The sequence below is a fragment of the Typopeltis vanoorti genome, chromosome 20 (genome assembly GCF_054136105.1).
Source record: "Typopeltis vanoorti isolate ZY-2024b chromosome 20, IOZ_Tvanoo_1.0, whole genome shotgun sequence".
In the NCBI taxonomy this organism is placed as follows: domain Eukaryota; kingdom Metazoa; phylum Arthropoda; class Arachnida; order Uropygi; family Thelyphonidae; genus Typopeltis; species Typopeltis vanoorti.
The window spans coordinates 9,536,422-9,549,851 of record NC_143568.1 but is presented as its reverse complement, the minus strand read 5'-3'; the positions used below and the strand labels follow the sequence as shown (position 1 = coordinate 9,549,851).

At 36.2% G+C, this 13,430-nt stretch overlaps 1 protein-coding gene across 1 annotated transcript in view; it reads left to right on the top strand.

The window, feature by feature from the left end:
- The first annotated feature begins 8,252 nt into the window (after positions 1-8,252).
- Positions 8,253-13,430, top strand: part of LOC150095221 (stathmin-like) — a 90,466-nt gene continuing 85,288 nt past the window's right edge. The window contains exon 1 of the mRNA XM_090410143.1: positions 8,253-8,447. Coding sequence (XP_090266269.1) covers positions 8,438-8,447 — 10 coding nt within the window. The 5' untranslated portion in view covers positions 8,253-8,437. The remainder of the gene's footprint in view (positions 8,448-13,430) is intronic.

Sequence of the window (13,430 nt, the reverse complement as noted above, 5' to 3'; positions counted from 1 at the left end):
AAGACTTCCATACTAAACTGTGTTTGCTTTTAGGGAGCACCGTGATAATGTACTCTCGCAAAACTACTACATTCTTATTAGTAACAGCGCTCATATCTTACAGAAAAATCAAGAAATATGGCTCACGATTTCTAATTTTTTGAAGTCGTGTAAATAATTCAATTAAAGTGATAATTAGATGCAGGGCCGGCTCTTGCATAGGTACTGTGGAACTGCAGCACCCCCAATTTTTCTCGATATATAAATATATTTATTAATTTATTTATATTTGCTCGTAATAATTAATTTTATCATCAATAACCCTATACGATTCTCTTATTTTCTATATATAAAATAATAAAAACCCATCTTTTAGCACTTGGAGGACGAAGGACGCTAGCAGCACTGTGTTTACCACAGTGTCCTATTGCTACGCGCGCAAGCATATGCACGTCATAGTGAGATGCGAGCTATTAGCGTAATGCGCCACCGTCCATTGCGCAGTTCCACTGTTGTTTATATGCAGTTTGCGCCAGTAGTAGAGTGTTCGTAGTGTTTATCGTGTTTACTCCGTCTCTTTCAATATTTGGACATTACAATTAAAGACATAACATTTGTTATAGTTTTTATTTTAGAACATTATTGGGGTTATGATAATGGATTTTATTTTTAAGTAATTTTGAATTATACTAAACTGCATAATTTTATCGATAATAAACAATATTTTTTCATGTTTAATTTTTTTTTGAAATTTTTACCAGATATTTTATCCAAACATGTATCACTGTACTTACAGTGTGCATGTATATTTCGAAAGTTGCAGCACCCCCACGATTTTAGCCACGAGTTGCCACTGAATTTAGATATAATACAAACACTGAATATATTCAAAGATTACTGCGCTGCTCTAAATTATATAAATATAGTATTTATTCACTAATTGTTTAGGCTGTGCTTTAATAATTACATAAAAATTATGAAGTATATACAGAAAATCCAAAATTTTTAGTACTGTTTTCGTGAAAATTCAGATTTTAGCGAATAAGAGATGCCTGACTTTAATCTGCTAGTTGAATTTATTTTATTTTATTTTTTTTTTCCTTATGGTTTTACTTCGTTCGAATCCCGTCTATGACGTGAGGAAAATCATCTTTTTCAAGTGTTTTCAACAAATGGTGAGTTGGCGGTCTCATACGGTGGTAGATGGTTTTTGTTTTATACTCCCTAAAACTCGGGTTTCTTGTACCTCAGAACTGGTCTTATGAACACAGTACTTGCTCTTAACGGATGCAACAAAGGAGTGATGTGCTGGTGGCATTGGATTGAAGAAGTGGAAGCAAAAAGAAGTTAAGAATATCTTTTCATTTCCTCATTTTTCTTTAAAAACGCCACATGAGGAGAAAAAGAAAAATTTTAATCTGCTTTAGAAAAAAATATGAAGCGAGTACTGAAAGTCTTTCCAAAATTTAAATCAAATATTTCTTCACATTTCGAACTTTCTCCGAAATGTTTTTGAACCTCTTCACGCAGCTAAATTATCGAAATCTGATATGATTAGGACTTTCAGTTTACATTTCAATCATAAATCCAGGCATCGCATAGGAGACAATTTCCACTGGAAATGAGAGTTGCAAATTCATTTTTCTAAGCATCTATTATGACAGTGAGTGATTATTAGCAATTAAAGATAAAAATAAAAACGGATAATTATTCGAAAAGTATGCATCGCTGCTAATACTTTAATAGGTCTTAAATACTGCTTTTGTATCCTAATTCACGAAGTTTCGGCTCTTCGCTTAAAATGGGCATATACTTTAGTCGAATTTATTGTCGATATAAAAGTTTTGTTTTTTTAAACCAGGTGTTCGCTGACTCATCTTGGCACAACAGGTTTTGTGGTTCTGAGTCACTCTGGTAGTCATCCTGCACCGCCCTACTTACAATTGCAGCAAAATGCAAGTTCAAAACATCTTGTTCTCCGTGCTGATTCAGTCTTTAAGACTGTTAATGCACTAATTTTGTAAAAAAAAAAATTAAAAAAAAAAAAGCATAAGTTACACTGTGTGTATTTCGAAACATGCGAAGTCATTTGTGTTAATTATTTCTGCCATGTGCGCCGCATGGCTCAACTACTATGTTAAATACACCTTTATTGCACTTTTGTATATGATAGTGAATTTTTTTTTAAATTTCGGCTCTCTTTTTTTTCTCCCAGAAGATATTTTTCGGTTAAGATTAATGTATTATTTATATTATGTAAGATGTCGTACACTAAAAGTATTCTATGCAATAGAAAAATCACGACAGAATATATACCTCACGCAAACGATATTTACATATGGTATATATATGCTCATATTGCAAGCCACAACTATTATCATAATGATACAACGCACTTTACTACGTGAGTCACCCAATATCCTGAAGCTTACTACAGGACAGGATTTCTTTTGCATTTGTGGATACAAGTCAGTTTGTACAATCGTGTACTAGAACTTACCATGAGCTTTGTACACGTCTAATCTAAAACTGGATCGAAGCATAGTGTACGCTCTTTTGTTTTTGTTGTTGTTTTAGCCAGGGGCGACTCTTGCATAGGCACTGCGGAACAGCAGCACTCCCAATTTTTCTCGATACATAAATATATTCATTAATTTATTTATATTTGCTTGTAATATTTAATTTTATCATCAATAACCCTATACGATTCTCTTATTTTCTATATATAAAATAATAAAAACCCATCTTTTAGCATTTAGGAGGACGAAGGACGCTAGCAGCACTGTGTTTACCACAGTGTCATATTGCTACGCGCGCAAGCATATGCACGTCGTTGTGAGATACGAGCTATTAGCCTAATGCGGCACTGTCCGTCGCGCAGTTCCACTGTTGTTTGTATGCAGTTTGCGCCAGTAGTAGAGTGTTCGTAGTGCTTATCGTGTTTACTCCGTTTCTTTAAATATTTGGACATTACAATTAAAGACATAACATTTGTTATAGTTTTTATTTTAGAACATTATTGGGGTTATTGACAATTATGATCTCAAAATTTTTAAGTAATTTTGAATTATACCAAACTGTATAATTTTATCGATAATAAACAATATTGTTTCATCAAACAAAAAAAAACAAGAAGAATATATATTTTTAAAGTAATTTCTAATTATACCAAACTGTATAATTTTATCGATAATAAACAATGTTTTTTCATGTTTAATTTTTTTTTTTAATTTTACCATAATTTTGATATTTTATTCAAACACGTATACACTGTACTTACAGTGTGTATGTATATTTCGAAAGTTGGAGCACCCCCACGATTTCAAGCCACGAGCCGCCACTTGTTCAGGATTCATACTAGTAACACAACTAGCAAAGCTGAACAGATTGTGGAGTTAATTAAAAGAAACTTTATCTGTAGGAGAAAGAATTAATGATACCTTTAGTTACGCCAATTTAAGATTATGTCGCCCAGCTTTACTCAGCCAAAGTTTTTAATGGATGTCAAGAAAATCGAAGATATTCAGAGAAGATTGACTAAGTGTGTCAAGAGATTATATCATTGATAATTATGACAATCGGATGGTAAGTTGCAATTTGGCGAATTTATCTAACATGAAAAAGAGACGATTTTATTTAAGCGAGATGACAGGAGTTTGCTACATTTAGATGAACAAAACTTTATTGGAGGACATCAAAAAAAAAAAAAGTAAGGGAGCAAGAAGAAATATACAAATTTTATTTTTTTCTGTTCGGATAGAAAATATGTGGAATAGCCTTCGTCATCGGGTTAGCGAATATCGGTGAATTTATGTAACATTTAAAACAGAATTAAATACTTGTTAAGATAGGTTAATTAATATTTTAAGCATAATGATTATCTAATTTTTCACTGTTGAATGTGTCAGTATTGTTGTGTTTGTATATAAATATATGTGACAAAATATTAAAAATAAACATAAAAAAATGACAAAATGAATGAGAAGTTAAGTTGAGTGAATCTGTACCTGCCATTCTATACGTCATCAGTATTAGTGGTTCTAAGAGGCCCCTAAGTGCCCACGACCTTCCAAGTATTATCCTTTGATTTCGTAGGCATAATTCTAGGTCAGCCCTATGCGTATAAGTATGCTCTGTAAAATGGCATGTGTTCCCCTGGCGATTTTACAGATCCCGTATGATACCGGCTAACTCACCTTCAACTGAAACACTCTAATAAAGGTTCTTCACTAAGTAAAGGGGGATAAAAATCCCTTATTGTTTTTCAGCCAGTATGCGAAACTCTAAGATCGAAAACTACGATCTAAACGTTTCATGCCGACGAACTGTCGGCGGATCCAAGTGTAAGTGACCACTTGGTAGTGCCACACCAAGGCAACTCGATGCAAAGGTGGAGCAAGCTGCCTCACTATTCTTGATATTTTCTCATAATGTAAAAACACACAGCTCCTAGGAGATGTAGTACTGCTTTACATTATGAGGAGAGGTCACTACCCAGACCGGTTTCAACCTTTTTTGAGGTCTCATCAGTGAGTAGCTAGATCTAGATGATATCAAAGTTTAAGTGAAAAGAACTTACAGTGGCACACCTTTCTGGCATTCGTATAGCGAAGGTATACGAATGCCAGAAAGGTCACACTGATGAGACCCCAATGAGGGTGGAAACCGGTGCGGGGCGGATCTGGCCTTGAGAGGCTCCACTTGGAGGTAGGTTTTTGCCTGTCTCTGAGTGGGGTCACCGCTGAGATTATGGCTCTGCTTGGTGGTGGGGTGAGCCTGGCACTGGGTAGAGCCAATGCTGAGTTCTTCTCGGTGACAGGGTGAGCCTGTCATCGAGTGGAACAATGCTGAGTTGGGCGATCTTTCGGGATCGTCTTATTTTTAGAGCCCGCTTCACCTATACATAAGGTTGAAACCGGTCTGGGTAGTGACCTCTCCTCATAATGTAAAGCAGTACTACATCTCCTAGAAGCTGTGTGTTTTTACATTATGAGAAAATATCAAGAATAGTGAGGGAGCTTGCTCCACCTTTGCATCGAGTTGCCTTGGTGTGGCACTACCAAGTGGTCACTTACGCTTGGATCCGCCGACAGTTCGTCGGCATGAAGTTTGGATCGTAGTTGTCGATCTTAGAGTTTCGCATACTGGCTGAAAAACAATAAGGGATTTTTATCCCCCTTTACTTATCGACCTCGCCAGAAAAAATAGCCGTTTAGCTTTTCATCTTAGTTATAAAGGTTCTTCACGTCCAGCGTGATTCGAATTGGGGTCATTCCAACCGAAAGACGTCGTCGAACAGACTGAGCCGCGGAGACTTTCGATGCTATACGTCGGTGTGATGAAATTCGTAGTTCGCCTGCTGTTATTCATTTTATTTATTTTTTATTTTTTTCAGGATAGATGGTTTTAGTTTGATATACATCGTGGTAAAACTATTATGTGGATATTTCATAGTTCGTGCCGCTGTCTTCTAGTGGAAGGCCAATAATAATAATAATAATAATTTAATATTATAAATTAACATAAAATATAATATAATAATATAAAATAAATTAATAAAATAATAAATTAATATGGCCGTTCGGTAGTATTGAAGCGGGAGTTAAGCCAGAAGGCAAAGCTGGCTGTCTTCAATACAATCTATGTCCCGATCCTCACCTATGGTCACGAGAGTTGGGTAATGACCGAAAGAATGCGGACACGAATCCAAGCGGCTGAAATGAGGTTCCTTCGAGGGGTTGCGAGGCTGACAAGACTCGACAGTCAGAAGCTCTGCAATTCGAGAAACCCTCAATACTCAACCGCTGTTTCTCCGTGTCGGGAGATCACAGTTACGTTGGTACGGGCACCTGGTTAGAATGCCACAAGCGAGGCTCCCCCAGTAGGCCCTCTTTGCCAAGCCAGAGGGTGGGAGGTCAGGTAGAAGGCCAAGGACTCGCTGGATAGATTATATCCAAAACCTTGGGTGGACACACATGTGGGAGTCCCACCAGAAAACCTGAACTTGGCGACAGAGGTTCGTGACCATTGGAAGTTCCTCTTGCAGCTGCTGCCTCAGTTAGGAAAGGTGGGCCTTGAAGATGAATGAATGAATTAATATTGACAGTAATAATTAATAATAATAATATTATAGACTAAGGGTTCCATATCCAGAAATAGAGAAATTGAGATTAAATATGACATTTTTATGCAAAGTCAGTCCAGAAATAATCAGTATGATGCTTTCACACCAGATGAAGAAAATAATAATAATCTAACCAGTAGGCGAGATCTTTTAACCCTATTTACTATCTAAACATTGTTTTTATAAAAAATAAAAAGCACATACATGGTCCTTTCCCGCCTTCTTTCTCACTGGTCTTTAGTAGTAATGTTTTGGATTGAATTGTTTGTCATTTGAAAAGAGTAATGTTAAAATTCTTGAGCTTTGAACTTTTCTTTTGAAGAAAAATTTGCAGGTCGTGACTGCTATTCAGCAAGTGCCATATCCTCGTGGTCAATGTTATTACGCGTGTGCGACTTTTAAAGTAAAAAAAAAAAAATCCTTTATTTTATTTTATTCATTTTTACTTTTTGCGCATGTACGTTGTAAAGAAGACTGCATGGGAAAAGCTTGTAACCACGCGCTTTTCCCATGCAGTCCACATATCGATTCTCTTTGAGTTGCAAGTTCATTCCTCGGCTCTGAGATATGAAAACAGGGTTTGAATAACTCCGAGAACAAACGGCATTTTATGCCTGTAGTGAGAACCTTACTATTAGGTTAATGAGGAGAAAACACTAATTTATTCGAATGCTTATATAACTATAACTTATTTTTTCTGCCAGCATGCCTGTTAGTAGGATATAGGTAGCCCTTGTAAGCACTCTTTTACCGCTCCTAAATATAAGCAAAGATTTAAAAATAAAAAATATTTAAAATAAATAATAAAATTAAAAAAAAAAACAGTTGTTTTTATGGCTGAGATATAATTTTGCTGCCCTCCAGACTTGCCGCTCCTAGGCATTGCCTTAGTTGTTTAGTGGGTTACGACGGCCTTGTCTGTCAGAGCGTTACGTTCCCGAACTGGTTTGAAGAAGCGATCTGTAGACTGTTTGGGCTACCAATACTACAAAATGCACTTGAAATTTTCACTTTCAACGAGTATGGAAATTTTCATTTCCATACTCGTTGGAGAAAATCATAAAACGATGTCGTCAGCAATAGCTCTTGTACACAAGTGATATCATTTATTGTCCCACAATTGCAACCTAGAACTTTATTAAGAAATACTTTCGTTTATTTACAACAATTTAGATTTATTTTGGACATAGTTTAAAAATGGCTAATTTAAACCAAAATTGGCATGACGATTTTTTCAGCGATCTTAAATGTCAAATTCCTTCTAATCTGGTCACTAAAGTTTATATATGCGTACTGACTAACAAAATAGACAAGTGAGTCAAATGTGTCCATCTCTCTATATAAAATTCATCATTCAGGTAGAATATAACTGTGTGTATATGCGCGCGTACTCGACTTGTAATTAGTCTATCGGCTCGAATTGATTTAAAGAAAAGCTATTTCGAAGTCTTTCTTTCATTTCTTAATAACACACGTACATCATCAAGCAGCTAAAATGGTTTCTAGAGTAAAAATCGATTTCTAGATAAAGTTGGGAAATGTTATCTTGTAACTGCTGAAAATGCACGAAAAGCTGAAAGTTCAATAACTTTACATTACTAGCTCTCTTTTTCTTTGCCTTTTTTTTTATCTCCTAAAGCAAAACAGTTATCTGAATACGAAAAATGAAAATTAACATTGTAAAGAAGCAATATTAGCTTTAGAAATAAGCTTAGCATTGCTTCCTTCGTATTATTATTGTAAGTGTGTTGTACTACGGGCATAAAATCGACTAAAATAAAAAATAGAGATTTAAAAATCGTACGTTACAATGAAACTTCTACTGGGAATAAAAAAAAAAAAATGTAATGGGGATTTGACCTAAGATTCCTCCTTCAGCCCAAAGTTCATAATGGGAAGGAATGTCGAGTTTTTTCTTTTTCTTTTTGCATGGTACTGACTTTTACTATGTATATTAATATTAATAAAGGGTGGCGTATACTAAAAATGCGTATTGCGGTACTTTAGCTGCAGAACGGTCTCCTATTTATCGATTCTGTGAGTTTTGTGTCGTACGAATATAAGAGCCAATGAGAAAGTAGATACGGCCATCCACCTACCTAATCCGTGGTCAGACCCGCAGCCTTCCAGTCGGAAACTAGGTAGTAAGGGAGTATACGGGTCCATGACCGAAGACCACGTTAGTTGCTTTGTGCTGCCCTCTTTCGGCTAACGCTAGTTTTCATATCGCTCGTCCATGTTTTGCAGTGCAGAAAACTAACTGTGCAGCTTCAGGATCTGCAGCTCCAGGCGTCATCTGGGACGGACCTCCAAAGTCACCGACTTCAGCCCACCATGTCCGAATGTAAGTGATTTTTTCCCTCTTTGTTCGGTTACTATTTTACTCAAAGAAAGTCTTAAGGCCAAACCATAAGTTTCCAATGTTTTTAGTATAGAGGAACGGATAATGATAGTTTTTAGAAATTGCTTGTTTGGCTGTATAAAACGTGCTGTAATTATTTGTTATAACTGCAATTTTCGTGGTTTAAAAAATGTAAAAGCAATGTTTAATTATGTCGGAAATAGATGATACATTTCCGATTATATTGGAAATGGATAATATAGTGGTTATTGAAATTCATATTTAAAATATAGCGAATTAATTTTTACCTTCTCTTTCTACAATTTTAACAGCTATTCTTTGTTAAAATGTTTAATTACAGCTTTGTATCTCTGACTTTTTACGTGTAACCCTAGTTCATTTTAACACGAAAGTATCTGAAATAATTTCAGATATTTTCCTTGAGAAGAATACTTTTAAAATTTCGATATTGTCGAATCAATTAGTGGCGATTTTTACTATATTGTAATTTCCAATGTAACTTTTCAAGTTAACATTTTGTATTATTATTTATTAAATATTGAACTAGTGATAACATTTTTGGTTGCATTTTCAGTTCGATAGCAAAATCTGCCAAAAGTGACTGACAAATTCCCAAAAAGTATGCATAGAACAAATAAAGCAAAAATTAGTACCTCGTATTAAACTTATCTCTCTCTTTTTTTTTTGTGTGTGTGTGTGTGTGTGTCCAGATTCATCTAGAATATAAACTGGCAACACACGTGACTTAAAAGATTTAGTATCCAGATGACCTACAAAAATTCTAAATTCTGTGTTCTTCGATAATTCTGTATTTTTCTCCAAAAGCTAAAGATTTTACTAATAAATTTTGTTCTCGAAGATTCTCTTAAGGTATGCAATAAAATTAAAGTGGATAATAAAGTGGATCCTGTACTGAAATTTCAAAGTGTGTGTGTGTGTGTGTGTGTGTATATATATATATATATATATTAAATTACTGTAGAAGCCTCTAGATCGTTAGTTAACTTATCATTAATTTTCTGCAGGATATCGAGATACTACATCAAGTATTGAGACCCTGATGCAAATAGGAAAATATACATAGAACTTAATACGTGTCTATTTTAGATAAAGACCACACCCACTTAAACATTGCATGTCGTCATCAAATGTACTGTGCATTCTGAATGTGATGGCGATGTCATTGAGCTTTTTTATTATTATTAATTAGCTATGTTATCTATGAAAAATATGACTCCGGAAATTGTCATTATTACATGTCATCAATCCATGTGTGTGTGTGTGTGCAGTAGCAGTCAACTCTTCTGTTCGCATGCATTTTTTGATAATAGCTTTAAGCGAGGTTACTGAGATCAATCTAACCTAATCAAAATCTTCTCTCTCTTTGTCTAACACACCAGAAGCGAAGCAAAATTCTGAAATTCTGCCGGCTCACTTCTTTGAGAAGGGGAAGCAAAGGTGCCTAACCAAGCAAGGTCACTATGCTATTAAATCTATACGCAAATGTTAATAATTTACCTTTGTTGTGTTTATAATTATCCATCGGGTGACCTTATTCTAAACCTGCAGTAGCTGATACCTGTTAGATTTTCCACTAATTAAATTTTGGTTTGATTGTTTATACGCTTGAAGTTATTTTACTATCTACTTTAACTTTCATAAAGTGGAGAGAAAAACAGACGTGGACAGATGTTCCTAATGACATCTTTGTCTTGATGTGATCTTGATTCCTTATTAAGTAGTTCTGCGTTCTGTCTGACGTTGTTATCAAGGGAATGCCGATCTGATTTTCTTCTACAACTTTCGTTTCATAGTTCACTTACATCAGTTTTATTTATACTGGCAAAGATTCTATTCTTATGGTCACTCGCTTATTACATATATGGTTTTTAAGCTTAGTCACGCTACTAGGAAAAAAAAAAAATTCAAGGCTATCTTTCAGAGTAGGTAAAGACATGGGAGTTAATGGTCTCCATAATTTAACTGAGAAATATTTGACTTTCTCGTGTTAACCAAGTCGTTCCCATACTTCAGATCGATCCATCTGAATAATACGTGTATAAATAGCTCTGGTTACAGAGCGATTGCATGATTCTACTCATGCTGAGACGCGCATTTTTGTCGTTGCTTAGCAGCCCCTGCGTCCCTTTCTTCCAGCCCTCCATTTCGCGAAAATTGCCCACATTTACGACTGCTCCGTCGGTTGTTATGGCAACGCGGGTATATGTGTGGTAGTGGGAAATTTAATGGTAGGTTACACGAAGCAGACTGCGGTGAATCGTGGAGCGCATGCATGTCTAAATATCTCTGAAGCGGAAATGAAGGTCCTACAACAGTATTTTTGTCAGTCCAGGTGGTGCATCGGGGAAGTGGGAGAGATATTTACCTAATCCCTCTCACAGATAACACTCTTTACGGATCGATAAAATACTCCTGCACATTGCAAGTAAACAGCATTTGTTCCTCCCAAAGGTGTAAATCCCCAGTAGGAATTTGGCGTGTTCTAGATGCAGTATCTGATGTAGATTAAAATGTGTGGGTTTTGTATTAAAAGTAACACTGAGGAGGTTCATGAAGCGCGTGTACTATCTGTTAATTGCCTTTTTGTTGCGGCTCGTGTACTGTCTGTTAATTACCTTTTTGTTGTGGCTCACGAGGAACAGGGACGTTCCTCGCGTCCCTGACAGGATTCGAAACCAGGCCTTTCCAACAGTAATCAGAGAGTAATTCTCGTTGTTCCTAATGGACCAAGCAGTCACGCGCCCATTTTTTTTTTAAGAAAGAAGCAACCATGAATTCATTAGAATTATATATTACTTTCCTTTAATTTTTTTTTTTTTTCGAACAGCCGTAATAAACTTCCTGATTGAAAAGAAATTTACGGATATCATTGCTTGATTCAGCGGAAGTCGAAGTGACAGACTATCGGTGACAATGCGAAAAGAAGAAAAAAAATGGGAAGAAATTAGAATGGGAGCATTTCATATATTGGTGAAAATGGCGAACATTATACAACTGAGTAGCTGCTCTGTGGATACTGACTTAAAAGTGCAGTGCTTCCACCTTTGAGATGACTCAAATGAACAGCATTCTGTAATAATCTCCATTAAAAGAAAACTGATCATTTGAGATTAGCTGCCCATTAAACAGAAATCAAGATGTGTGAGAAGTCGCAGCACTGTTGCTAACACCAAATGTTGAGGAATTCGTCTAGCAATAAAGTTTTCCCAAATCTTTACTTATCAAAATATAATTCTCACCTTTGGATGATGATGAAGATTCTCTTGTCACACAGCATACTAAACAACCCCAAGTTTTGGGGAATATGTAGAGGAGCCTCGTGGAAGTCTTGAGAAAAAGAGCTAACGCACCCAGCCAAAGGGGAAAAACACATCCTGTCCGAAACATCATGCAGTTTTGATACTGCAACAACTAGTGCATCCTCTTAACTTTTTATCCCTATGTGACTTTCTCTAAGTTTCTCCTCCCTTAGCACTTTCGTTTTACTTACCTGAAACTCTCCCAATTTTCTTATTATTGTCATACAGAAGTTTGATAGTAGACAAATTTTCGGATCTGTTCGATGTTTTCATGAAATTCACGGCTTCATTTATTTCTAATGCAAATTTCCAAAATGAATGTTATTTGCAGAGCTGTGTTGCTTTTTTGAAAGTGTTTTTAAAGTTCTTCACAAAAAAAATCACCACGTAAATTTTATATGAAGAATATATAAAGACACATTGCTATTTATTAATTATTATTATTATCATTATTATTATACGGGCACCTTCATGGAGTCCAAAGACTCATCGTGGGAGACCCAAACTATTCCCACACTATCTATTCTCGTTGACAGATAGAGCACTCACAGCTGACTCTGGCAATCCAATTCAATTATTCACCACTCTCCAAGCTATACTCCTGCTCAATTTCCAAGGGATAACACCGCTTTTTTTTTTCCCCATGGGACTGATGCAAAGGAAATATTTCAGCCAAGTACTGAAATATTTCCTCTGCATCAGTCCTATGAAATAATATACTATCAACAATATTTGTAATGTAATATAACCAAATACTAATTTCTTTTGCAGATTAAATAACGTATTAAAATTGCTTAAATATAAAGAGCCAATAGACTTCATTTCGGCGATATAAACATTATTCAAATTAGAGGGATATTACATCCCACAATGTGGGATGTAATATCCCCTTAATTTGAATAGTATTAAAATTGGTTTACTAAACACATAATCTTTATGGAAGTTTTTTCACTTGGCTATGCTACTAATTATATATTTGGTTTTATCCTTTATCCAAGTGGAAGCAAACAAAGTTTGCGTCTGAATATGACTTCTCCATTACTTCCACCTTAGTATCACCACCCCTGGGCCTGAGGCCACTGACGAGACCCCCTATGGGTCGAAACCGGTTGGAAACTTGGGTGATGGATGGCAATGCTGTAGCCAATGAGTTCTAACTGAGGCTCGGCTGTTGCTGTTACCTAGGTAGAGGAGTAATGGATGGCAATGCAATAGTCCATGAAGTTAACTAATGCACAGCTGTTGCTGTTACCCCTCAAATTATGAGCGGTTCTGCTCGGTGGTGAGGTGGGCCTGCCACTGGGTAGAGCCAAACGCTGACAGGGTGAGCGTGTTATCGGGGGGGGGGGGGGGGAACAACGCTAAGTTTTGATCCTTCGAGTCACTCATTGTTGGGTGATCCGGGGATCCCACGAGTTTTTGGAGAGGTAACCCCGCACTTAAACAGGGAAACCGGTCTGGGTTGTGACCCTTCCCTTAATGCATAGCACTGTACATGTCCGCAAGGAGATGTTTTGCATTATGGGATACTAAGGCAAGTGATGTACCACGAGTTGCCCAGTCCTGAGAGAACTTCAGGCGCAAACTTTGTTAGCTTTCACTTGGATAAAGGATAAAACCAAATATATAATTAATACATAATCCT